The sequence below is a fragment of the Prionailurus bengalensis genome, chromosome D1 (assembly GCF_016509475.1).
Source record: "Prionailurus bengalensis isolate Pbe53 chromosome D1, Fcat_Pben_1.1_paternal_pri, whole genome shotgun sequence".
Lineage (NCBI taxonomy): Eukaryota > Metazoa > Chordata > Mammalia > Carnivora > Felidae > Prionailurus > Prionailurus bengalensis.
Genome location: NC_057346.1, coordinates 114,912,334 through 114,936,518, shown reverse-complemented (window position 1 = coordinate 114,936,518; position 24,185 = coordinate 114,912,334). Strand labels below are relative to the sequence as shown.

At 59.8% G+C, this 24,185-nt stretch overlaps 1 protein-coding gene across 1 annotated transcript in view; it reads right to left on the bottom strand.

Annotated features, from left to right (window-relative positions):
* Nucleotides 1-23,325, bottom strand: part of MOB2 (MOB kinase activator 2) — a 73,932-nt gene extending 50,607 nt beyond the window's left edge. Inside the window, exon 1 of the mRNA XM_043582052.1 lies at nt 23,212-23,325. Coding sequence (XP_043437987.1) covers nt 23,212-23,228 — 17 coding nt within the window. The 5' untranslated portion in view covers nt 23,229-23,325. The remainder of the gene's footprint in view (nt 1-23,211) is intronic.
* Between the last annotated feature and the right edge of the window lie 860 nt (nt 23,326-24,185).

Genomic DNA, 24,185 nt, shown 5'->3' with positions numbered 1-24,185 from the left:
TATATTCCGAGAGTCTTGCGTACGGATAGGGGATGAATCAACAGGGAAACTATGCTGGTTAAGGTTGAGAATCTTGATTTCCAGCACAGTGGGAGATGGCTATAAAACGGATTCAATTAATTAAAAGCCCCAGGCCCACACGGAACGAGAAGGGTGAGCATGACTCCACAGCACCTTTGTCCGTCCACGCGTGGTCTGTTCGCCAAAAAGGCCTAGAGACCGTGGTCAACTCAAGGCAACAGGGTCAACCCTGGCACCCGGAACGTGGTCTTGGAAAAGCATTTCCCACCACAAGAAACCAGGGGTTCTTAGAGAAGAGGCAGATTCCAGGTCTGGACCTTGCTATCACAGCAGAGGAGCGACACTATCCAAGGTCACTAGAGCCCGGGTCATCAGAACTCAGACCCAGCCTGAATGAGCTCCCGGGGGCAAGAGACAGGACGATATGACCACTGCTGAGGAGGACAACCACAAGAGACTCAAAGACCAAGACTGTTTTAATCTATGAGTTCTTCTTGAAACATGTATATTTTAAATCCTCCTGGTCACCTTGAGAAGATGTCAGGGTATCAACTCCTTAATTGTGAGAGCTGGTAAAAGAGGGAAAAAATCAAGCATTTATCCTGAATTTCCTACATTGACTCGGGGTATCTTGGGGGAACCAAGCAGTTGACAGGTCTTTGGTCAGAGTGCTGCACTCCAGGCTGCCCTGACACTGGCATGTGGCCTTCAGCAACGTGTCCACACACCCAGGAAGGTGAGGCTTGCACCTGCTCTCTCCCTCTCACCCAACAAGGAGAAATGAGGTACCAAGTAAATGACACTATGTGCTCAACTCCAACTTCCGTGGCCAGTGGGGACCACACGAAAGCTGTGAGCTCTGAAAGGGGTGGGTGAGGGGTTTCTGGCCAGCACAAAGACAGACTTGTGATGCCAGATGTGTTCCGAATCACACTCCTTCCCTGCCCATGGCCACCGCCAGAACCTATCAGCCTTTGTGGACGCAGACCAGGCGCCGTGCCAGGATGGCCCGGGAAGACATCCCCTCTGCCGGGCCAGCACCAGGGAGGAGGAGGTGGTCAGCAGCCAGACAGGGCCTTGTCCAGCCACTCCAATGGGGCTCAGGTCTTTTTCCCTCCCCCCGGCATCGTGACCTTGGGGCCGCGTCTCCAGTCACCTGGGGTGGATGAGCGAGCTGGAGGCAGCAAGGCCAAAGTGCCTCACTATAAACCACAGCTCCCTACACCAAGTGGCTGCTTTGATGCCCCCAATTCCACCCTCTCAAACACCACTGCAGTGGACTGGATGGCTTACTCCCACCCACACAGGAGGCACAAAGAAAGCAGCCTCAGGACTCTCTCGCTGATGCCAGCCCCAGGAGCCCTGTGTCCTTGCGGGAGTCCCTCTAAGACCGAGATGGCCAGGCCTGTCCTCTCTGGGGTGCCGGCAAGAGGCTGGGCAAAGGCAGTGGAGGAGGCTGAGATGGCCCTGCCACAGGGGCTCTCTGCACCCACCGAACACACATCACCGGGCACCTGCCCAGGCCAGCCCCGGAGACCCCGGGACACAGCACCCAAGGATTCACTGCCCTGCCTCCAAGGGGATGGTCAGCGAGTAGAGCCAACAGAAAGGAACAGAGGCTGGAGGGAACTCCGCACACCGAGGGACCGGGGCAAGAGACTGGGGCTGGGACCTGGCACATTTCTGTCCCGGGCAGCATCTGCCACCTCGGTGGAGAAGTGAAAAGTCAGGCTGTGGCACTGACCGAGAGGCTGCACCAGGAGAGGGGAGAGGCGACTGGTAGGGCCCAGCTAGAGTTCTGGAACCTGCCGGGGGACACTGCAGGGATTAGCATGGGCCTCGTGACAAAAGAGCAGATCTGTTTTACCAAGGTATGCCAGAGCCCAGGTTCACCTGAGGTCGTGCTGGAAAAGGAAGCTAGCTCACCGGAGCACAGACAGGCTCTAGAAAATACCAACCAACTCCTTCCACAGACTTTGCTCTCCGCAGATGGGGCATCTCCAACCTCACAATTAGGGGAGGGGTGTCACCAACGCAAAAGCAAGAACGATGGCTGCAGATGAGGAGCAGAGAAGACCTGACGTTCTTTCCGAGAAGCTGGACACAAAATCCTACAAAATACAACAAATGTACGTATTTGGGGAACACTGACTGCTTTGTGTCTTACTCTGCCTCTAACCTGTCAGTCACCAGACTTCCCCACATGTCCCATCCATTCTGTTTTCCCTGCCGCCAGGGAAGGGCTGCTCTCCGTGGCCTTGGGAGCTGGAGGGCAGACATGCGCCTCTGTGGAAGTGGGGCTTCCAGAGGGCACACCAGCCCGGCGACCCCTGGAGACCTGGCCCTCCAGGCTCCGCCCCTGCCCTGCCTCTGCTGCAATGGGCCTCAGAAGCTGGCAAGCCCGATGTTCTGTTTCCTACCCTGATACCACATCGTCCTCACCTCTGCCTTCTCCCTTCCCTGTGGCTCTCATCCAGTGACTTCGGATCCTATTTCTAAGCTATACAGAGCAGGGCAGAGGCAGCGGACTCCTTCGCTGCGTCTTCTAGTGCAGTGCAGCCGAGCACCTTCCCACAAAAATATGCTCTGTCCTATTTTGGGTTAAAGGGGCAGGTCACTCGCAAACCGTTAAGAAAAAAATATATACGTGGGGGGAGGAGAGAATGACAGAGCAAACATGAGAAGTTTAACGCTAGGGAATGTGGGTGGAGTATACAGGAATTACTGAAACTATTTTCTGCAACTCCTCTAACTTTGAAATTACTGCAAATAAAAAGTAAACAGTATTGGGGGTGGGGGGGGAGGGTGGAAGGGGGAGCAGATCACCTCCAAAGGAGAAGAGTTTACCTGACAGGTGGCTTCTAGAAGCCAGAAGCCAGTGGCCAGACACCTAAATGGGCTGAAAGAAAGCCGAGCAAAACTGCTCTGTGCAGTGAGAACACAAGGCAAATTGGAGGCATTTTCAGGCCGACAAAGATGGGGAGCCACCCACCCATGTACCGACACTGAAGAAAGCAGATGAAAAGGACGTCTTTCAGGCAGAAAAGAACCAGCCGTGGAAGGAAGTCAAACGCCAGGAGGACTAAGGCACAAAGAGAACGGCAAATCCCGACATGGGATGGAAAGAAAGTGTGCACCTCAACAAACGCCAAGCGTATAAAACACTGCTGACACCGGGGGTTAACACGTGCTGCGTGAAGAGCCACGTCAGCAGCATGCAGAAGCCCCGGGGAGGGCAACTGCGTGCGGGCCTGAGGTCTGGGCGCTGCAGGGAGGCGGAGAGGGCGACTCGCAGCATCAGATGCTGGTAAGCTCTGGTTCTGTGCCACGAGACACCTCTGAAAGAAAGGGACGTGAGTGCACAGCTTCCAAAGCAGTGGGGGTTAGGAGGAAGGAGGGTTTAAAAGAGCGGTAACAAACACATTCAAAGAAAGGCGGACAGGCAGTGCTGGCAGGTCTGACCTACACGACCCGGCCACCACCGCAAGCATCGAGGGCAAACGGGCTAAAAAGAAAGATGGTTCATGTGCAGCCCGGTTACGTGACAGTCGCCAGAGCCGTGGGGACTGCAGCGTGCAGCCCAGAGCCCCGGGGCGGCCCACTTCTGCCTCTGTCCGGGGGCCAGGTGTGCCCCCCTCCTCCGTGAGTCTCCGGCCTGTTTCTTGCTATTCCACGAGGTCTGGCTGTGCCCCTGCCGTCAGGGACGTGTGCCGCACTTCCCCAGGGTGCTGCTGGCCTTTTCACTCTTCGAGGGGTATCCTTTGGTGAACAGAGTGCCTTAGGTTCAACATAAACCAAATTCTCTTCCCCCTCATGATCTGCGCTTCCTGGTCCTGTTCTGGAAAACCGTTATGCACCCAAAGGCCAAGAATAGCATCTTCTGTGTTATCTTCTAGAACAGCACTGTCCAAGAGAAACATACCACAAGCCACAAATGCCAGCCACGTCTGAAATTTCAGATTTTCTAGGAGCCACCACAAAGGGTAAAGGGAAACAGGTGAAATTAATTTTAATATATTTTGTTTAGCCCAGAGGATCATCATTTCAATATGCAACAGACACAAAAACCACACTTCACGTTATTTTTTTTCAAAATCTAGGTGTTGTGCACTTCAGCACAGCTGAAGCTCTCGGTGAGCACGTGAGGCTCTCCAAGTTTTAGACCTACATTCTTCCCGGCTCAACTCCTTTGTATGCTGTGAAGTATGGACCAAGATTTCCTTTTTTTTTTTTTTTTTTTTTTTTTAACACACGGACACCCAGTTGACCCGGCATGCATTACTAAAAGACTCTCTGGACCGTCTCTTTCTTCTGTCTTGATTAGTCTTGCCAGAGATTTTCACTTTATCCATACGTTCAATGCATCAAACTCTGGCCCTGATGACTCTGCTGGAGATCCAGTCTGTGCCGCGGCCTTCCTTCCCTCCACTGCCTCCTCTGGGCTTGGATGCCACTCCTTGGGTGATTCCTTCATGTGTGATCCGTGCATCCAAGGCTCTGAACTACTCTCCCGTCTCGCCGCAGCGCACAGGTGTTGACAGGTGGGGTTCTGTTATTTTCCAGCTAATAATATTTCCTAATTTCCATTCTGAATCATTATTTGTCCCACTGGTTACTTAGAAGTGTGTCTCCTAATTTTTAAATAGAGGGAGTTAGCTTCCCTTTGTTGCTGACGTCTGACTGGATTCCACTTAGGCCAAGGATACACCGGATGGCTGCAGCTGGCGGAAATCCGTCGAGGTTTCAGTCAGTTTGCGAATGTTCGATGAGGGCTTAAAGAGGGTGTGTGGCCCCCCCGTTGTTGGGTTCACTATTCTCTATATTGGCTCAAATGTGTGAGTCGTGGTTTTCAAATATTCACGCTAGCTGGCATGTCTGGTTAGAGTACTGCCAAGCTGAGCTGCTGTGACAGGATCCCCTTCCCCGGCATCCCTAGAGCAGGGCCAGCAGGTGGACTCGGCCTCCCAACACCTTCCTAAGGCCCTGGGCCAGCAGGGTAGCTCCAGAGACTCCCGGGGTGCTGTCCAAGGACCCCGGGGAGGCAGAAACAAGAAGAGGGGCGGAGCCAGGACAAGCATCCTTCTTCCCTGAAATTGTGTCCTTCTACTGACTTCTCCCTCTTTGCCCCAGCCCCTGGCACTACTCCACCACTCTGCTCCTGAGTTTGACTTTTCCTTTCTTTTTTTAGATTCCCCAGATAAGTGAAACCATGCGGTATTTGTCTTTCTTCATCAGGCTTTTATTTCACTTAGCGTAATACCCCCCCAGGGTCTTCCATGTTGTTGCAAATGACAGGATTTCCTCCTTTTTTAAGGCCGGGTGGCATTCCATTGTGTCTGTTTACCATACGCTCTTTACCCATTTCTCTGTCGCCAGCTGCACAGGCTGCTTCCACACCTGGACTGCTGGGAATAACTCTGCAGCGACGACGGGGATACACGCGTGGCTTCAAGGTCATGGTTTTGTTTGGCTAAATACCCAGAAGAGAAACTGCTGGGTCAAATGGTAGCTCCATTTTTAACGTCTTGAGGACCCTCCATACTGTTTTCCGCAGCGACTGCACCAGCGTGCACCCCCACCAACAGTGCTCCTCTCCCCCCCTCCTCACCCACGCTTGTCATCTCCTCTTTTATGATCATCATTCTGGCAGGTGTGAGGTCACAGCTCAGGGCAGTTTTGATGTGCACCTCCCTGACGATGAGTGACGTGGTGCTTCTTTTTCTGTATCTGTTGGCCATGTGTACGTGTTCTTCAGAAAACAGGCAGCGAGAGACTCGCCAGGCCACGGAGACAGCGTGAGCGTGGGCCAGGGGTCTCAGTGGAAGAGGGCACACGGGGGGCTGACCAGGCTGCAATACAACAGGTACCCGTGGGGTGGGCATGGGGTGGGAGCTGGAGGGAGATGGGAAATTTGACAAAGTATCTTTTAAGCAGGAGTAGGACACGATCTGCTCTCTGGTGGTCTTGGAAGATTGGAGTCAAAGATAAGGACATACGGCCCCCAACCCCACACCTGGGTGCCTGTATCTGAGAGAGCCCAGGGCTCTGGGGCCTGCCTGGAGGGAGCCCAGCAAAGCCATGGCCCTGATGAGGTCCTGGCGTCTAGATTGGCCCCCGGACCGAGCCTACAGCCAGAACCACAGGGTGTGTGAGCAGCCAGGACACGGCCTCCCCGGCACAGGCCCTAGGCCCCGGCATACAGGCCAAAGAGTGCAATCTTCACCCTAGACTCCTGCAAACGTCATTTGAGGGGACATTATATTGTTTGTATTAGAGATCAAAGGACCCGGACTTCTGCAAAAGAAATGGAAAACCGTGGGTCCCTGTGGGCGGCTCCTGGCAGGGGTACCTGGCTCCGGAGAGCAAGAACGGCCCCATGATTACTGTTCTCCCAGCTGCTGTGTTACCAGGAGCACTTTGTGACTCCAGTTACAGCAGAATTAGCTTAAAAAAAACCAATGGGACAACTGGCGACACGTACAGGTACTGCATGTTGATGCTGCATCTGAACCATCTGGCTAAAAACAAGCCATCAGAAGAGACTCAGAGGCCACAGCTCTGTGAGCCCTGGCTCCGGCCCCTACACCACACCCCACTCCCACCGCCTAGTCCCATCCCTGCTCCCCCAGGGGGTAGCCAGCCCAAGCCCAGCACCTTCGTCACCTCTAGCACTACAGGTGCCGACTACCAGAGGCCAAGAAAGTACCGCCGACGTCCCCGCCCTGCCAGGTCAGCACAGGGCCAGGACACTGAAAACCCCAGCCACCGAGTCCCGCACAGCAGCACCTGCTCCTACAATGCGGCCACCACCGCAGGTGCAGCGGGACCGGCTGCCACCGGGAGCCAGATGCCAGGACAGCGCCCTGGCCGGCAAGGCAGCACAGTCCTCACAGGCAGGCAGGGCGCCTACAGCTTAGGACCTGAACACCAGCCCCCAGGCACACGCTGGCGGTGGGAAGGGGCCGCAGCGAGTCTACGGGACAGCGAAGGTGGCACCTCTGGCCACCAGCGCTAGCTGTGGGTCAGCCCTGACCCATGTGTCCCTGCCGTGCTCACACAAGCAGGGAGCCTGCCGCACACAACGGGAGGCCGCAGGGGACAGGACAGCGGGACCCCTCAGGCCCCTCAGCCGGTATGCTGCTGCCAACAATTCTCCTGGGCACAGCCAGATGCCAGGTGCGAGGACAGCAAGCACAAAGCTGAGCCGCTGCAGCACCCCTGAGGTCTCTACCTGGGGGCTGCCCTGGGACTGCCCAGGGCCCGGGCACACAGCAGGAAAGGGTCAGTGGGGCAGGGAGTGGTCTGGGCCACAGCACCGCCTGGCACAGACCCTCTTCTGAGGCCTCTCATCCCCCCTCCTCCATCCCGGGCCTCAGAGGTCCAGGCCGGAACTCTGGGTGAGGGGCTCGGCGGGGCCCTAGAACCCGGGTGAGCGGAATGTGAGTCCCACAAAGGCCACCTTGGGCCCCAGCTCCACCAGAGGGCAGAGGGCTGTGCCCTCACTCTCGCTCAGACGTCAGGAGACAGGAAGCTCTTCGGGCAAACCAAGGGCCCTGTCGCCATCCTGGTGACAGCTCGGACCTCAGGGGCCTGCAAACCACTAAGGCTACTCCCCAAAGCCATGAGCCTAGTGAGGAGGCAGCAGATGAGAGAAAACGGTCCAGGGTGCAAAGGCCCCCCAGGAGAAAGCACTGCCCACGGGCCACAGCCTTGCTCCTCACAGAGCCCTGTAAAGAGGGTCAGAGTGCGACACCTCAGGGCTGACAGTCCACTTCACTGAACAACAGGTGCACTCGGCCGGCCTTGGAGGAAGTACACTAAAGCCCACAAGGTCACAGCAAGACAACACGTTTATTTTTACATGAATTACAAATGCCAGGAACTCTCAACAGAACTCAGCTGAGCCCAGCACTTCTTCAGCCAAAAAGGTAGGAGGCCTTCCCAGCAGGAACAATAGAATGTACTTGAAAACAAGGATTTTAATTACAAAGCATTTTGAAACCCCAGCTGGCTGAGGCCTGGGTCTCCATTCTGACAGCATAGGAGCAAACCGTGCATCCCCAGACCACAGTGCAAGCCAGAAACAAGTCCCCTCTGTACATCAGAGCAGAGAGCTCAGCCTGGATGCCCTGCTTCCAGGAGGCAGGCAGCAGGGACAGCCTGTGTGATTACAAAGTGACCCATAAGACGCACTCCCGTGTGCCCCTGGTGCCTCTGCACCCTCTGGGGCTTCGCACATCCATCTCTCTGAAACCAGTAAACTTGATTACGACGAGGCGGATGCCTACCACCACCAGGCACCTGCTACAAACTACGTCCCAGCCCAAACCGTCCTGCAGGGCAGGGGCTGTGACCTGGGTGCTGAGGCTCAGGGAGCAGTCACGGTGCCCGAGATCCCGAGCTGCAGGTGTTACGCCGAAGGAGCACCCAGGCCTCTGTGCCAGCACCTCCCCCCCACCGAGGCCAGGGCCTACGGGACACACGCCTGCCGCCAGCACTCACCTCGCCAGCTGCCCACTGGCAGGCTCAGAACACCTCGGTGCTGCCTCCTCCCTGACCACACCATGTACGGCAGAGGCTCCCCAGGGGCCTGGGGAGAGAAGATGAAGCCCACCCGAAAGGGGAGCTCTTGTAATGTATTTTATCACAGGTGCGGAAAGCCAGTGCAGCACAAAACACCCCTCTCAGGGAAGGGAGGGAACCCTGTCCCGGACCAACAAAGGTGCCCACTCTGTTCTCCTGCTGAAGCCACGGTGCTCAGCTGCACAGCCCGTGTCGGTGACTCTCAGACAAGCTCATGCGGCCTTAGGCCCTGCCCACCTTCTGCCCTGTGGGCCACCACACAGTTCACCCAGCACAGGAGGGAATATGACACAGTCCACAGCAAGAAGTAAACACACTTTGGGAGCATCGCCCCGAGGACACCAGGCCTCCCAGGAGGATTCCTCTCTGCGGCCCATCATCAGCTGGCGGGAGGGCAGGGGGTGGTGAGGACAGCAGCGCCTGGATTCCTTCTCAGCCCTTCTTTGTTCATTCACCCCAACAGCCAAGAGGAAATGGGGCAGAGGGACTGGGAGAGGGCTATGGCGGGGGGGAGTGTGACCCACAAGCTGTACAGACAGCTCATATGGTGATCTTCCTTAGGACTGCTCACAGCCCAAACTACTGCTGACCACTGAGCTTCCCAGACGACCCCAGACTTCAGCCAGGGCGTCCCAAACTCATCCAGCATCTCAGACGATGAGTGCTCCTCGAGGGGCATCTTGAAAAGCCCTGTTCCGGACTCTCCACGTTGTCCTCTGGCCCCAATGCTTTCTCAATAACCCCTGTAGCTCAGCCCCAAGGAGGCAGTCGGCAAGCAAGGGGCTCCTGAACAGCTCACGATACCAACGTGAACTGAACGTCTTCCCAGGAGAACAAACCAAACGGTACACACAGTTCCAGTAACGCATGCACGTGTGCATATGAGGAGGGGTGGTGGTGATAAAGGCTGCACAAGAAAACGGAATGCTGAGATCACCCCCCACGCATCAGCCAGGAAGGAAAAGGGCAGGGCACAGGGCCAAGCTCTGGTCTGTGCCTATGGCCCTCCCCAGGCTATACCCCAGAACTGCCTAGCAGAGGGTGTGGGGCTCAGTCTCACAGCCCAAACATGCTCACACACTGCTGTGTCCGCTGTCCCATGGCTACCATTCTGGTCTCCTGGCACACCCTGACCCCCTGTGGGTTCTCTGGTCTGGGCAGCACGGCCACACACACTCTCTGCTCTGCTGGAGAATGAATGTCCCTGGGAAACGGCAAGACATGGGGCACTGGGGGCCGGGGGGTGGTCCCACTCCCGCCGGCTGCAGCACCTCCCTGGCTCTGTCTTTGCTGTTGTTTCTTTAAGAATTCTAAAATCTTAATACTTGGTTAAGTATACATTGTACCTCAGAATGTACAGAACCCAGGCCGGTCACAAGAAAGCTAGACCACTCAGCACACAAAGAGCACACCGAGGATTCACCAAGAACACATGGGCCCAGCGCACGAGAATGTCAGCCCCAGCTCCCCTCAAGGAACCGGGCTCCAACCAAACACCCTTTCCTACTTGTCAACGCGGCAAAGGTATTTCTCACAAAAGAATAACACAGGCAGCTGGCCACAAAGCAGAGGCGAGTGCCTGCTAATGCTGTTGGGAACGTGAGTGGGCAGAACCTCTCCAGGGAGACCCTCGCGGGCCCTGCTCTTGGAGCCCGCCAGTCCCCTTCCGGAATTCCACCCAAGGAAATGCCAACATCGGGCACAGTGAGTGATGTGCAAGGGTGTGCAGAACACCACTCGACCCGGAGGAGACATCCTCAAGACGCAACCACAGAGAACCACGTGAGTTATGGAGTGTCCCCAGGCAGCCACCAGGATCTCCTGCCGGCGACTGCTGACTGCTGCAGGAGAGTCCGGCCCAGCAGGACGCCAGCATTAACTGCGGTCTCTGGGCGGCAGGATCACTCACTTTTTGTTTTCTACGTTTCCCGTATTTTCATATTTCTACAACAGACTTGTGAAATCAAGTTCCGCGGGAGCAGGCACTCTGCTCCCTCGCACACCAGCAGGAAACACAAAGGAATACACAGTGGTGCTCGCAAGGCAGTGAGTGAGCAAGTGGGTGCTGTTGCCTCTCTCCCCGGGAAACCCTTCAGGAGTGTTCTTAACTGAGATTTTGGAATTCCTTAGACCCCTAGATCCAAGTGGACCTCCACTTCCTGCGTGCTTCCACACGGTGGCCCGGCACCCCAGTGCCCCTCTGCACCTGGAACCCACTACTCCTTCTCCTCCTTGGGCCTCAAGAGCACTCTCTGCAGGTGACACGATATTAGCTCAAAAGGGCACAACCACTAGAAACCACAGACGCACGCATGTCTACTCTGGTGGCTCCCCAAGACGGCCCCCACGGCACCCAAAATCCTTTTTATGCATCCCACATTTCCCCAGTGCATCCCAACCCAACCGCCCAGGAAGTGCAGCCACTCTGGGATGACAGGCCCCCTCGGGCCTGGCTCTGAGGCCTTTCTGCCGACCCATGTGCAGGGCTGACAATCACCAGCACCTGGAGACAGCAGTCAAGGACGGGGGCAGCCCTGGACCAAGGCCGCAACTGCTCAGGGCACCTCCTGTGATTCATGCCCTACAGCCATGTGGTGTTGGCCTGGCCCAGGCTGGTTCCACCATACAAGGCCCCTGGAGAGGAGTCCTTCCTACTGTGAGGCTGTCCTGCACCACAGGATGTAGGGGCCAGAAGCCCCCACCCAAGCCTTGCAATGTCTCCAACCAAAACATCCCCAGCAGGTGAGACCACTGGCGGCCGGCTCTGTGGGATGCTGATGGGGTGACAGGATGGGCCCTCGCTTCCCGCAGGGACCAGTTGCTCAATGTGCCAGTGTCCCAGGCTCTGAGGGCCAAAAGTGAGTGCGAGTCAGTCCCCACACTTCAGAGGTACAGCCTGGCGGGCTCAGAAACCAAGTTGGTGCTGTCAGCTCGTGTCTGCAGTGTCCACGCTGGGCCACCACATGCAATCAGTCTGAAAAAGGACCAACAGCACACGCCCATCCTTCTGAGCAGCCAGAGGGACTGAGGATGTCTCAGGAGCTTCCAGCACAGAGCGTCCCACCCCTCCTCCCAGTACAACTAATGACATTTGTAAAAATGCCACCCTCACCCGCCCTCACTGGCCACCCCAATGCCAGGCACTCCACATGGGCACTCTCCATCATTTATAACCACAGCCGCCACTCAGAAAGGACAGGAAAATGGCTCACTCCCACTTTTTTTTTTCATTTTTTTCAAGTTTATTTATTTTGAGAGAGACAGGGACAGCGTGAGTAGGAGACGGGCGGAGAGAGAGGGTGAGAGAGGGAGAGAGAGGGAGAGAGAGGGAGGGGGGAGAGGGGAGGGAGAGGGAGGGAGAGGGAGGGAGAGAGGGAGGAAGAGAGGGAGGGAGAGAGGATCCCAAGCAGGCTCCATACCATCAGCACATGGCCCAATGTCGGGCTTAAACCCATGAAACTGTGAGATCATGACCTGAGCTGAAACCGAGAGTCGGACGCTTAACTGACTGAGCCACCCAGGTGCCCCGATCACTTCCACTTCTAAAGAATGTAACAGGCCCAGGAGGATAAGGGACCTTAGTAAGGACCACCCCTACTCCCCACACCTGCACACCCAGCCCCCAGCAGCTGTTAGGAAGGCACCACCAAGATAAAGCTGCAGTGACAGGGGTACCCAACTGTCTCCCATCAGCCTGCAGTGCCCTCCACGTGGCTAGACCCAGGGACCCCATTCAGTAAACATCACCTCCCATGTACCCCATCCCTCCTCCCCTACTGAGGAACATTATGCTGGGGCCCCCGTTCTCTGAACTAGAGACAGTCCTTGTGAACCTATCAAAGGGGTCTGCTTTGATGAGCCAGGGCTAAACAGACAGTGTGACTCAATGGGTGAACCACCCCAAGGGGAGGCCTGCCGCAGGGGCTGGTTGAGGCTTCTAAAGCCGCTGTACAACTGTCAGGGGGGAAGGCTAGGTGCTCTGGAGGTCGGGGGGGAAGGCTGCACGTACTGAAGGTCAGAGGGGAAGGCTATGCGCTCTGAAGGTCAGGGGGGGAAGGCTGTGCACTCTGAAGGTCAGGGGGGAAGGCTACGCTCTCTGAAGGTCAGAGGGGAAGGCTGGACATACTGAAGGTCAGGGGGTAAGGCTGCTCCCTCTGAAGGTCAGAGGGGAAGGCTACGCGCTCTGAAGGTCAGAGGGGAAGGCTGGGCAGTCTGAAGGTCGGAGGGGAAGGCTGCGCCCTCTGAAGCCTGCTGCCTGGCGTTTCCCCCTTTCCCTTTTTTAAAGTTTTTATTTAAACCCCAGTTAACACACCGCGTAATGTTAGTTTCAGGTGTACAATCGAGTGATTCCGCACTTCCACACGTGGCCCTGCGCTCATCACAAGTGCCCTCCCTGATCCCCATCCCGTCCCTCCCCTCTGGTGACCAACTGTGTGTCCTCTGCAGTTCAGGGTCTCCCTTCCCTTTCACTCTGAGGCCTCCGTTGAGGCTGGCTGGTGGCCTGGGGTTGAGGCCAGGGCACTCACATCCTGCTGAATGGAACAGGCTGGGGGCAGGCTGGGAACCCCCAAGCCTCCCAGGCGCTTTTCCTAAATGAGACGTTCAGAGAGCAGCCCCTCCCCAAAGGCATCCCTGGGCCAGAGCACCCTAGCAGTGGCAACACACTGGGCCAATGCTGTGCCAGGCAGGTGCTGCTCACATTCGAGAATCTGGCTCTGCCTCCAGAGAGACACCAGGCTGCGTGCCCTCAAGGACACGGGCCACAAGCAGCCCACCTACACCACAGGAAGCGACTCCCAGTCAGCCCCCTTCTCCCCCCAGCTGTCCTAGCACCTCAGGCTCACAGTAAGGGGGAGACAGGTAGAGAACAGGTAGAGAACAGCCTTAAAAACAGCCGCAGCCCGGAGGCGTATCTGTTTTGGAAGCGTCTACTTAACGAGCAGCTGGGGCTGGTGATAATGCCTGGTCATCCTCTATCCTCCACGACAGCGCAGTTCCCGAGGGATGCACAGGACGGGCCAAAGGGGCCACATTCATGTATATAGAAGCCAGAGCCCACCTGGTAGGCTGGACCAAGCCGACAGGCTCTGAGCAGGGGATCCGGGGCCCTACAGCCATGGAACTTGCCGTTGGCTCTGCGTCCTATGCTGACGGGCCACGTGTGTTCTACGAGGGAGACAGCCTCCGTCCCATGGAGTGTAGCTGGGGTGGCCCCGGGTCTCGCCAAATCACCTGACTGACAGCAACTGAAGCACCAAGCTGAGGCCAGTGTCCCCATGGCCCCCTCAAAGGCCTGCCCAGGGAGGGGCAGACAGGAAGAAGGAACAAGCACTCTGAAAGCCACCACCTTTTCCCAAACTGCCAGGAATACGGCGGCTACTTCTGTGCTGCTGGCCTCGCGGGGCTGGGCCTGCTCCTTTGTTCCACGGCTGGAGAAGTGGCCACCCGGGTTTAGAGATAAGCCTAACCTCAGGTCATGTATACCCCTCGTGCATCCCGAAGCGGGCTCAGTTCAAGTGCTCCCCCAGATGGAGCCCAGCTGATGGAGCCCAGCCACGGACCACGGGCTGCTCACTCAGGATCAGACACGCCACGGAGGCACGTCGCTCACGCTAAAGCAGGCGTCTCCTTTTAGGGGCTGCCCGTGGATAGGCAGGGCCACGGGCCACGGCCTCTGCTGCTGAACCTTACTGCCTTGCCCTGGGACTGCCCCCCACCAGGCCCAGACATGAAGGGAAAGAAGGGAAGTGGTGGTGGGGGATGGGGAGGAAGGCGGGGGGGGGGGGGGGACAGAGGGTGGAGAACGAAAGGCACAGGGGGAGAGCTGAGTGAGGGCAAGAGGCAGGGTCTCAGCGCTGGGGCGGCACAGGAGGTGGGGAGGACCTGGCACGGCCCCCCAGCCCAGGAGGGAAGTGTGACAAGAGTCCACCTGTGGAGGGCCCGGAGGGCGGAGGGCGGCTGCCCCCAGAGGGGGGCAGCAGGAGAAGGAAATGAGGAGTCCGCTATGGGGAAAATAGTGGGCACAATGGCCGTGGGGAGCCCGGACGGAGGGAAACGTGAACAAGCGGGGGGCAGGCGTGCTCCTCTCAAACGGCAGGGTGGCGAAAAGCCGCTCTCAGTGAGGCCAGCGCCCTCTCAGCCTCCCCTCTTTGGCAGCAGGAACATGCTCACAACCAAGAAAGCGGTAGAGCACAGGGAAGAAGCGGCCACAGCACCCGCGTCATCGATCACAAAGGCCACGGTCCGCCGTCGCTACCCGGTGCCACGGCATCCTGTGCGGGCCAGCGTGTGACGGTGTCAGGACAGGCATGGGGCACGGAATGAGAGGGATGAGCCGGCAACCCCCACGGCACAAAGGTGGAGGCAGGAGACGGCAAACGGGGCATGCCGGCGCCCTTCTGACGACGCTGGGGTTGTGTCAGCAGAGGCGCTGGTATCTGGCAGGGAAGGCAAGCGTGGCGGGATGACATCCGCCCCCGCTCAGGCCCTGTGGGACCGGGAACCGGCAGGTCACAGGCGGAAGGCACTCTCTGCTCGGGGATGGGGTCAGGCAGTCTCCAGAGAGCACCGAGCCCCCGAACCCTCGCCCTCTGCCCACGGTCGCCCTGAGAGCCGGACCCGCCACAGGACCCCGGGGTCACGCTCCAGGTGCCGACCTTGCAGTCCCAAGAGCAGCCGTACCCGCAGGATGGTGTGCTCATCCGACCGGGCTCTCCCTAGGGACCGGGACACGAGGCCTAACCGCACATAACAGCAGCTCTCCGAGAACAGGACAGAGGTGATAGGGACAAGGTGACATGCAAGGTGACAGCGGAGCTCTAGAGGCTGCGGTGCGGTGAAGTTCTCGGGGCAGACAAGCTAGGAGGGAAGCAGCCAGGAAGGCGAGCCGTGTGCACCTCACGTGTACCCGGCCCCCCTGGGGCGCTGAGCACGTATGCCGGCCACCGCAGCCAGCACCCGGGGTTGGGGGTGGGGGGGCAGGACGGGACCGCTCCCACACTGGCCACCATAGCTGGCACCAAGGCCGGGGGCGGGCAGGGCAGGGACCGCTCGCACACCAGCCCACCCCCAGGTCTCCAGGAAGAAAGTGCAGGCCCGGAAATGAGTTCTCAGACCCGGCCGGTGCTAAGCCCCGTCTCAGCTGGGGGAGGGGGGTTCCCTACAACAGCTGCCTGAGGTGCACCCACACCACACGCGGACGCCTCACAAAACCCCCCGAGCGCTGCCAGGAAGATGACGACTCAGGCCGTGTCGCAGATGAAGAAACAGAGGCTCCGGGGCCCTAAACAAGCTGTGGCGCCAGGACTCACACCTGAGGCAGCTGCCCCGGGGCCACACGGGCTCAGCACCTCTGCAGGACAGCGGCCCGTGCACCCGGATACCGGACTTCCAGCAATAACCGGCCTAACGTTCCCATGCCCCCTGGTCTGCAGATGGGGCTGCCGGCAGCCCTCCCCTTCCCCACACGTGCCCCCCCCCCCTTCGGGAGGGAGAGTCTGTCCCCTCCCACCATATCTGGGTGGCCCTGTGACTTGTCTGACCGACACAGCAGAGCCGACACTCGTCTGCTGACAGCTTCCACCGTGGCTCTCCTGCTGCAGCAAGGCCACGTAGAGAGCCCCTGTCACGGTGCTTGAAGTGTGACCTGGGGGGCCACGGTTAAAGCTCTTCTCGTGACAACCTGAAGACGGTACTTGCCTCTCAGTCCCATTCTCTCACCCGTGTACAGCGGAGCTTTCCAGAAGCTACGTGACTTGTAAGATTATAACGGAACGAACCCAAAAGGAGATATAGGGATCCAGCTCATGAGATTTGCAAAAAGTTGGGTCATTCTTCTCGTGCTTTGTATTCTGCAAAATATAGTTACTTTTTAATTGAAAACAACTTACGTTGACATACACTGGGTTCACTATTCTCTTCAAGTGAATTAAAGAATATCGTAAATTTATTTTATTTGCTAATACGTAAATATTGTTAGCTACAACCCATATAAATCCAATCATTTTTTTTCAAGGTTTATTTATTTTTGAGAGACAGAGCACGAGCAGGGGAGGGACAGAGACAGAGGGAGGCACCAAATCCGAAGCAGGCTCCAGGCTCCGAACTGTCAGCACTGAGCCCGACACGGGGCTTGAACTCACAAACCGTGAGATCGTGACCTGAGCCAAAGTCAGACACTTAACCGACGGAGGCACCCCGAAACCCAATAATTTTTAAGAACGTAAGGGGAGCCTGAGACCAAAAAGTTTGAGAATGCTGCTCCAGAGTCCACATGCAGAGAGGCCATATGGGGAAACTGAGGCCCCACCCATCAACCCAGAGTTGAGAGAAATGGTGGTCCTTGTTCGGAGCCACTAAGTTCTGGGGTTGCTTTCACAGCAACAGACACCACCCAAGGCCCAAGAAAAGAGACACATTTACCTGGCACGATGGGGCCAAGTCCACTGGACCCCAGGACTGGATGTGGGCCACACATCCACAACCTGGCTAAGCCACCCACATCACTGCTGGGGGTCAGACCAGTAAGCCGTTTGGGGTTGGGGAGGGTCTCCCGGCTGGCCTTGAAGGACACAGCCAGTGAAGTGGGGGGGCTGGCCACTTTGGTGAGCACGGGCAGTGCAGGCCGAGCCCCGAGACCACGGGACTCCAGAGGCGCCGTTCTCTGGGAGAGAACAGTCTGCCAGCCCAGGGCCAGCCTGGTGCAAAGGCTGGAGGGGAGAGGTCCCCTGACCCTAAGGGGAACGAGGGCACACCTCCCTGCTTGCCAACGGTCAGCCTGCCTTCTGGGGGAGAAGGTGCGTGCCCCTACGGGAGCTCCCTGCCCTCGCCCTACACAGAAATGCTCAACTAACACCAAAAGTCACCACCATGACCCAACTTAGCAACGACATCCCCAACAAGCAAACGAACAAACAAAAAGGTGCGACAGGTTGTAACCACACACCCCGCTCTCCCAGGGATGTGCCCAGGAACAGCTGCAGGAAGGAGGAGAGTATGTCCCACCCCAGCAGCCGTGCACTGTCAGCTCTCTCGAGCTAGCAGAGGAAACCGTCTTCAAAGAGAAAGGAACCAGAAGGTGACAACGTGAATGCGGTCACCGCCCAAAGCCACACGGCTCTACACAGGAACAGTGCCACAGCTCATACGTGGCCTGGACACCCCACCCAGCACCTCCCTCTCTCCTCTTTAGGCCTCCACAGTTCACTCCTTGGTTTCGCCTCTTCCTACGTCCACGTCTCCACGCACTGCTCTACAGAGCAGCTCCCGGCGCCGGTGGGCGTGCCCAGCCAGGAGCAGTCCTGTCCTGGAAGAAAAACAAACACGGGAGACAAAGAAGGGCGGCACTCCTGCCAAGTCGGACAGGAACAGCATGCACCACCTCCTTTTCCGGACAGGCTGACACTGACGGGAGGAAAGGCACACACACAAGTCACGGGCGGGGCCCGAGACCAGCTCCCTGACGAGCTCCCAGCATCCATGTGCCCAAAAAGTGCAGAGAGCGCCTCACCGAGCACCTCACAGGCCACACGAGCACATTCACGACAAAGCCAAGAGCCCGTCGGTTCCCAGGACGAAGCAGGAGACACCGCGACCACAGGAACACCGGCACAGGCACCCCCGCCGAGGCCCCCGGCACCCACCTTCCCGAACCACACGGCTCCCTCCCACGGCAGGCCTTAGAGCGAACAACAGCCCCGTTGTACCAAGTGAGCCCCTCCCAAGCCACCGCCAGCTCCTGACAAGGCCTGGCAGCCAGCCCCCCCTTCCCTCCCCACCCCCCCCCCCAGTGCTGTCTGGCTTTTCTGGGTTCTGGGGAAGAGGCCTTGGTGAGCAAGCACCAGGCGGTGGCACCTAGTGGGAAGAGCAGCGTCCACCAGGGTGGCCCGGGGCCCTCCCAGGCCACAACCCCCGTCGCCGGCAGAGCCTGTCTGCAGCGCCACTGGTGAGTGCGCGTCCCGTCTCCCCGCAGAGGCACGGCTGCTGGGACGCTCCCTGCAAAGCTCCCAGGGGATACCCCAAGCGGGAGGACAAATGAGAAATGAGGCGCCTCTGAGAGCACCCAGGTGCACGGGCTCACCCCACAAAGGGGTTGGTGTTAACGGGAATCTGAACGCACCAGCGGCCGCAGCCAAGAAGTTCAGCAAGCCCGGGCCCAAACAGCCGCCCAGGTGGAGCCGTCTGTACCGCGGCCGTTCCCGGAAGCTCCACGACCACAGCTTCCGAGGGGGTCACCAGCTGGAAGACAGCTTTTCCGTCGATGCCTCCGTGCCTTTGCACACGCCCGGGCCACAGTCCTTCCTTTCTGCTTGGAAAATTCCTACGCATCTCCCCATATGAGCTCCCCTGCTCTGAGCCACCCTCCCGGCCTGGCCCCCCCACCCCAGCTCTACTTCATTCACCCCTCCACGCTGGGTCACCAGTGTCCGCGGCCCTCCTCTCCCAGCCTGACAAAGCAAAGACTGTCTCCTTGATCTCGGAAGCACAGGGCCCGGCCCACAGTGGACAGTGGATGCCGTCAGGACCCGAAGGTAACCTCAGCTGAGGAAGTGGCCCAACTCACTGTCAGAAAAGGCTGGGTCACCGCAGCATCACTCACGATCGACCAACAGTGGGAACAACCCAGACCACCGACAGAGAAGCCAAGTGTGCGTATCTCCGTACCCCAGAATGTCACCTGGCCGTGGAAAGGACGGATGGTTGATCCACGCACAACGTGAGCAAACTTTTAAACGTTACGCTTAAGTGAAGAGCCACAAGAGACCACGTGTTGTGATTCCACTTACGGGAGACGCTCAGAACAGGCGGATCTAGAGAAAGTCAGTCAGTCACTACCCAGGGCTGGGAAAGGGGAGTGACCGCCGATGGTCACGAGGCTCCTTCGGGGCGATGGCAACACTGGCATACCGAGCCGTGCTGATGGCTACACTGCTCTGTGCTTTCACTGAAAGTCACCCAATTGTGCACTTAAAACAAGGAAACTCCACGCCGTGTAAATTACGCCTCGATGAGGCTGTTAAAACAAAAAAAAAAAAGCCTGGCGACTCAGGCAAGCCCAGTCTGGGTGTCCACACGATCAGATCTGGTGGTCAGTCCCAGGCCAGTCGTCCCATGAGCCAAAGTGCAAAGAAAAAGTCATCAACGCCCCATTCAAATCCCGCATAGGTACACGTACACGGGAATTATCTCCTTCAACTGAGCACAAGATTCCGAAGGCCAAGCCAGACAGGCCAGAAAGCCCCGTGGCCATCTAGAAATGCCTGCTGGCTGACCAGGAGCGCCAACTTCCGTCGTGGTCTGCGTTAAACTGCCAACACCAGAGGCGGATCTCCTGCCAGAGCCGGAGAGCTCTGAGCTACGGACGTCACCCACCTCATCCGCCGCTCGAAGAACAACAGGGCGGCCACAGCCCCAGGAAGGGGGCTGGCGTGCGCCTGCCCCTGCCCTGGCTCCGGGCCCAGTCTGCAGGGTGGAGGGCGGGCATGTCCCTGCAAACTTCACCCCGTCGGCCTCGCCCACGACCAGCGGGGAGGGCTGAGGCGCTCCCCCCACTCAGAAGTGGGAGGAAGTGCATTTCCTCTTCTACATTCCCAGATACTCAGAAGCTTCTGGACTGTGCTTTCTGTTGGGTAAAAACTAAACTGCACTCTTACTGTCTGCTCACAAATGCCCGTCACTGCCAGTTAAGCCAAAAGTTTTCCCCCAAGCCACCCCCCACTATGTGTAGGGCTCCTCACTGTCTGGGACCACGCGGAGTCTGACGTAGCTCACGCAGCGTCTCTTCTGGGGCGCGCTTCCTCCCCCGTCATCAACTGTCCAGGACGGAGATCGCCAAGGACTTAAGAGGCAGCCACACGAGAAGCGGCGACCCTTCTCAAGTCAGAAATTACTCTTTGAAAAAGGAAAGAAAAGTTACTGTACACCTAGCTCACGAGCCAGCTCCACGCCGAGCAGAGGAAACGTGCAGTAAAACACACGGAGGCAAGCTACGCATCGCAAAACTCTCCTCCAAGCTGAGTCCCAGCGAACTCCGACGGCAAGTCGTGACACGCTGGCGTTGTTCTCAACTTCCCGCGGCAGCTTTCCGGCAAGACCTCCCTTTCCTCAGATAAGGCCGCCGGTGTTAGTCAGCAGCGCACTTTCTGTGACAGACAAGTACGTCCGTTGGCTGCTCCGCCCGTGACAGCTGCCAGCACAGAGGGCGGGAGCGGTGCTTGCCGCTACAGTTGAGTCCACGCTTTGTCACCCGAGATGAACCATGGCAAAGAAACGTTCTTAAAAAAGAAGAAAGACCGTTTAAAACATAAGAAGAGAACTGTAGTTCAGACTGGCTGGTTGATAATGGTGTGAATTAAGAAAAATATCAAGGAACGGTAAAAAATACCACAGTTCCTCAACTCTTCCAGGTTGAAAAGCAGAGAAAGGCCCGACGGGCAACTAAAGCCCCGGCACTGAGCGCGCAGAAGGTGCCTGGCAGGACAGGCTTCTTCACGCGCCGTGGGCGGGCTCACCTCCAGGGGAGACCAGCGGGAGGGCCACCTGGGGTCCGGGCTGCTCACTCCCTCTGCAGCTGGAAAGCCAAGGCCTCGGCATCCTCCTTTCCCACAGCAGGTGCCCAGTCAACGTGCGGGAGGGGCAGAGGGCACCGGGCCCTCCCAGCTCTCACGTCCTAGGATGACCAGCTCTGGAGGGACGTCACTGCGTGACAACTGAAACCGCGTCACTTTTCCTTAGGGGGGCGGGAGGTCCGCGGTTAAGGAACCGACGAAGAACTTCTGATTCACAGCCTGTGAATCCACTAAACCGAAAACGCACACGCACAGATAACCAGCCCCAGCCGAGTCCCTCTGCCGAGACCTCTAGCGTCCTCTCGGAACCGCCGGTCTCACGGCCAGGCGGCAGGAAACGCTCCTGCCCTTCCTAAGGCCCCGTCCCTTTCAGCGCGGTCTTCCTGCGGCACGTGGACCCAGCAGGCCAGGGCTCCGCTGACCCTACTGCGCCCCCGCCCCGGCTGCAGTCTCGCCCAGGGCCTCGAGAACAGTGCCCGGTTAGCCTCACTGGGGTCAGCTTCCGGGCGTTGGCCGCGACGACCCAAGGGGCACAAAGCGCGGAACTCGGTTGAAAAGACCGCCTGCCGGCGGGTGTTCAGCACGGAGGACCCGCTCCGTGTGGGCCGGCGCGCCGAGCGATCCCACGCAGACCACGAGACAGTCGGCCGCTCCCTCCACAACCCCACGCTCGGACCGGCCCTGCGGCCGCGGCGCCGGGAAGTCAACTCGGCCCATCAGCCGTCCACTCCCCGAAGCGCCGCGGGGCGGCCTATCCACGCAGAGAGCGTCCGAGGGTCCAAATAAGCGAACGCGGCCGCCTGCCCTCGACCCTCCGCGCCTGTGCGGTACAAAGGCCCCCCACAAAGCGCATCCCCGTCCTGCCGGCAGCCCACGGTCGCCAGTGCCCAGCCCCGCGCCAAGCGCTCTTCGCCGCCGCCTCGGTCTACCTCCCCGGACCTGGCCCGCGAGCGCTGCTGCCCTTTCCGGGTCCCGGGCGGCGTTAGAAAAGCAGGTCTGGAGACGTGACCTGACGGCGTGAAGGCACACCGCCGCCAAGCAGCGGGCGCAGGACGGAGGCCGGCCTGTCCAGGCGGCCAGCGGGGCGCCCCCGCCCCACGGCGGTCCCAGCCCTGCCCTCTGGGCCCAGGCCTTCCCCTGCCGAGCTCGCACTTCTCTTTGGCCTCTGGATCCATCCCTCCCGTGCCCACCTCCGCCGGTCTCCCCGTCACTGGCCCGCGCGGCCACCCCCGGCCCTGCGCGGACCCGGACCCGAAGACCATTCGCCCCCCCCCCCCCCCGCCGGGTCTGCGGGGTCGGCCGGGCACCCCCACCTGCGCGCTGCCAGCCCAGCCCCCGGGGGCGGCGGGGCGGGGGGGGGGGGGGCGCACGAGGGCCGCGCCACCGGGGGAAAAGTACCCGCCCCTCTCGTTCCTCAACAACAAAAAAGTTTTCACCCTAGCTCGCTTCGGGGAGAGCAACTTCTGGACGCGACGCCACGCTGTGCTTCCCGGGTTTCCAGCCGCGCGCAGGGCCGGCGGGACGGAAGGCCAGCGTGCCGCCGCCGCCGCCGCCGCCGCCTCCCGGACCGCCCTGCTCCGCACCCCGCCCTCCGGCCCCCGCCGCCCGGGCCCCGCCGCCGGCGGACGCGCCAGCACGGGGGCGCGGCGGCGGGGGGGGGGGGACCCGCTGTGCCCGCCGCCCCCTCCCCCGCGGAGCGTCCCCGGCCGGCGACACACTTCTTTCTTCCACGGCCGGCTCCCCGCGGCGGCCGGCGAGAGCAGCCCCGGCCGCTCCCCCAACCCCTCCCCCCTCCCCCGCCCAGCGGCGAGCCGCGGCCGCCGGACCTGCGCTGGTCACCGGGGGCGGGCGCCTGTCCGTCCCGCCCGGGCCGGCCGCCGCCGCCGCAGCCCCGCGGCCGGCAGCTCCCGTCCGCCGCCCCGTCCCCGAGGAGACGCCCCTCGCCCGGCCGGCCCGCCGCGCCCGGGCCCGCCGCCGCGACCCTGTGCCGCCCGCGGCGCGCCCCGCCGCCCCGGCCCGCCTGCCCCGCCGCCCCACTCACCCCATGAGCCAGTCCATGGCTGCTCGGGGCCCGCCGCCCGACACGCTCGGCCCTCAGCCCGCGGCGGCGGCGGCGGCCGGAAGTAAACACTCGCTCGCACACTCCCACACGCGCGCCGCGGGCGCCGCCGGAAGTGACGCGGCGCGCGCCGCCTGCTGGGACGCGTAGTCCCGGCGGCTTCTAGGCCAGGCCCGCCCAGCCAGGGAGCCGGCGCGGGGCGTGGCGGGGGATGGGGGCGGGGGATGGGGGCGGGGGATGGGGGCGGGGGATGGGGGCGGGGGATGGGGGCGGGGGATGGGGGCGGGGGATGGGGGCGGAGGGCGGCCCCGACGGCCCGCTCCCTACTGCGGGACAGTTACTCGCACGGCCCAGGATGTCCCGTCACACCCCGGATGTCCCCTCACAACCCGGGGTGTCCCTTCACACCTCGGATATCACCTCACAGGCCGGGTGTTCCCCCACATCACAGACCGTCCCCTCACGCCACGGACGGGCCGTTCACACCCCGGATGTCCCCTCGCACCCGGATGTCCCCTCACAACCCCGGGTGTCCCCTCACAACCCCGTATGTCCCCTCACACCCAGATGTCCCCTCACACCCCAGATGTCCCCTCACAACCCCGGATGTCCCCTCACACCCCAGATGTCCCCTCACAACCCCGGATGTCCCCTCACACCCCGGATGTCCCCTCACAACCCCGGATGTCCCCTCACAACCCCGGGTGTCCCCTCACAACCCCGGATGTCCCCTCACACCCCGGCTGTCCCCTCACAACCCCGGGTGTCCCCTCACACCCCGGATGTCCCCTCACACCCAGATGTCCCCTCACCCCCGGATGTCCCCTCACAACCCCAGATGTCCCCTCACACCCCAGATGTCCCCTCACACCCTGGATGTCCCCTCACCCCCGGATGTCCCCTCACAACCCCAGGTGTCCCCTCACACCCCGGATGTCCCCTCACACCCTGGATGT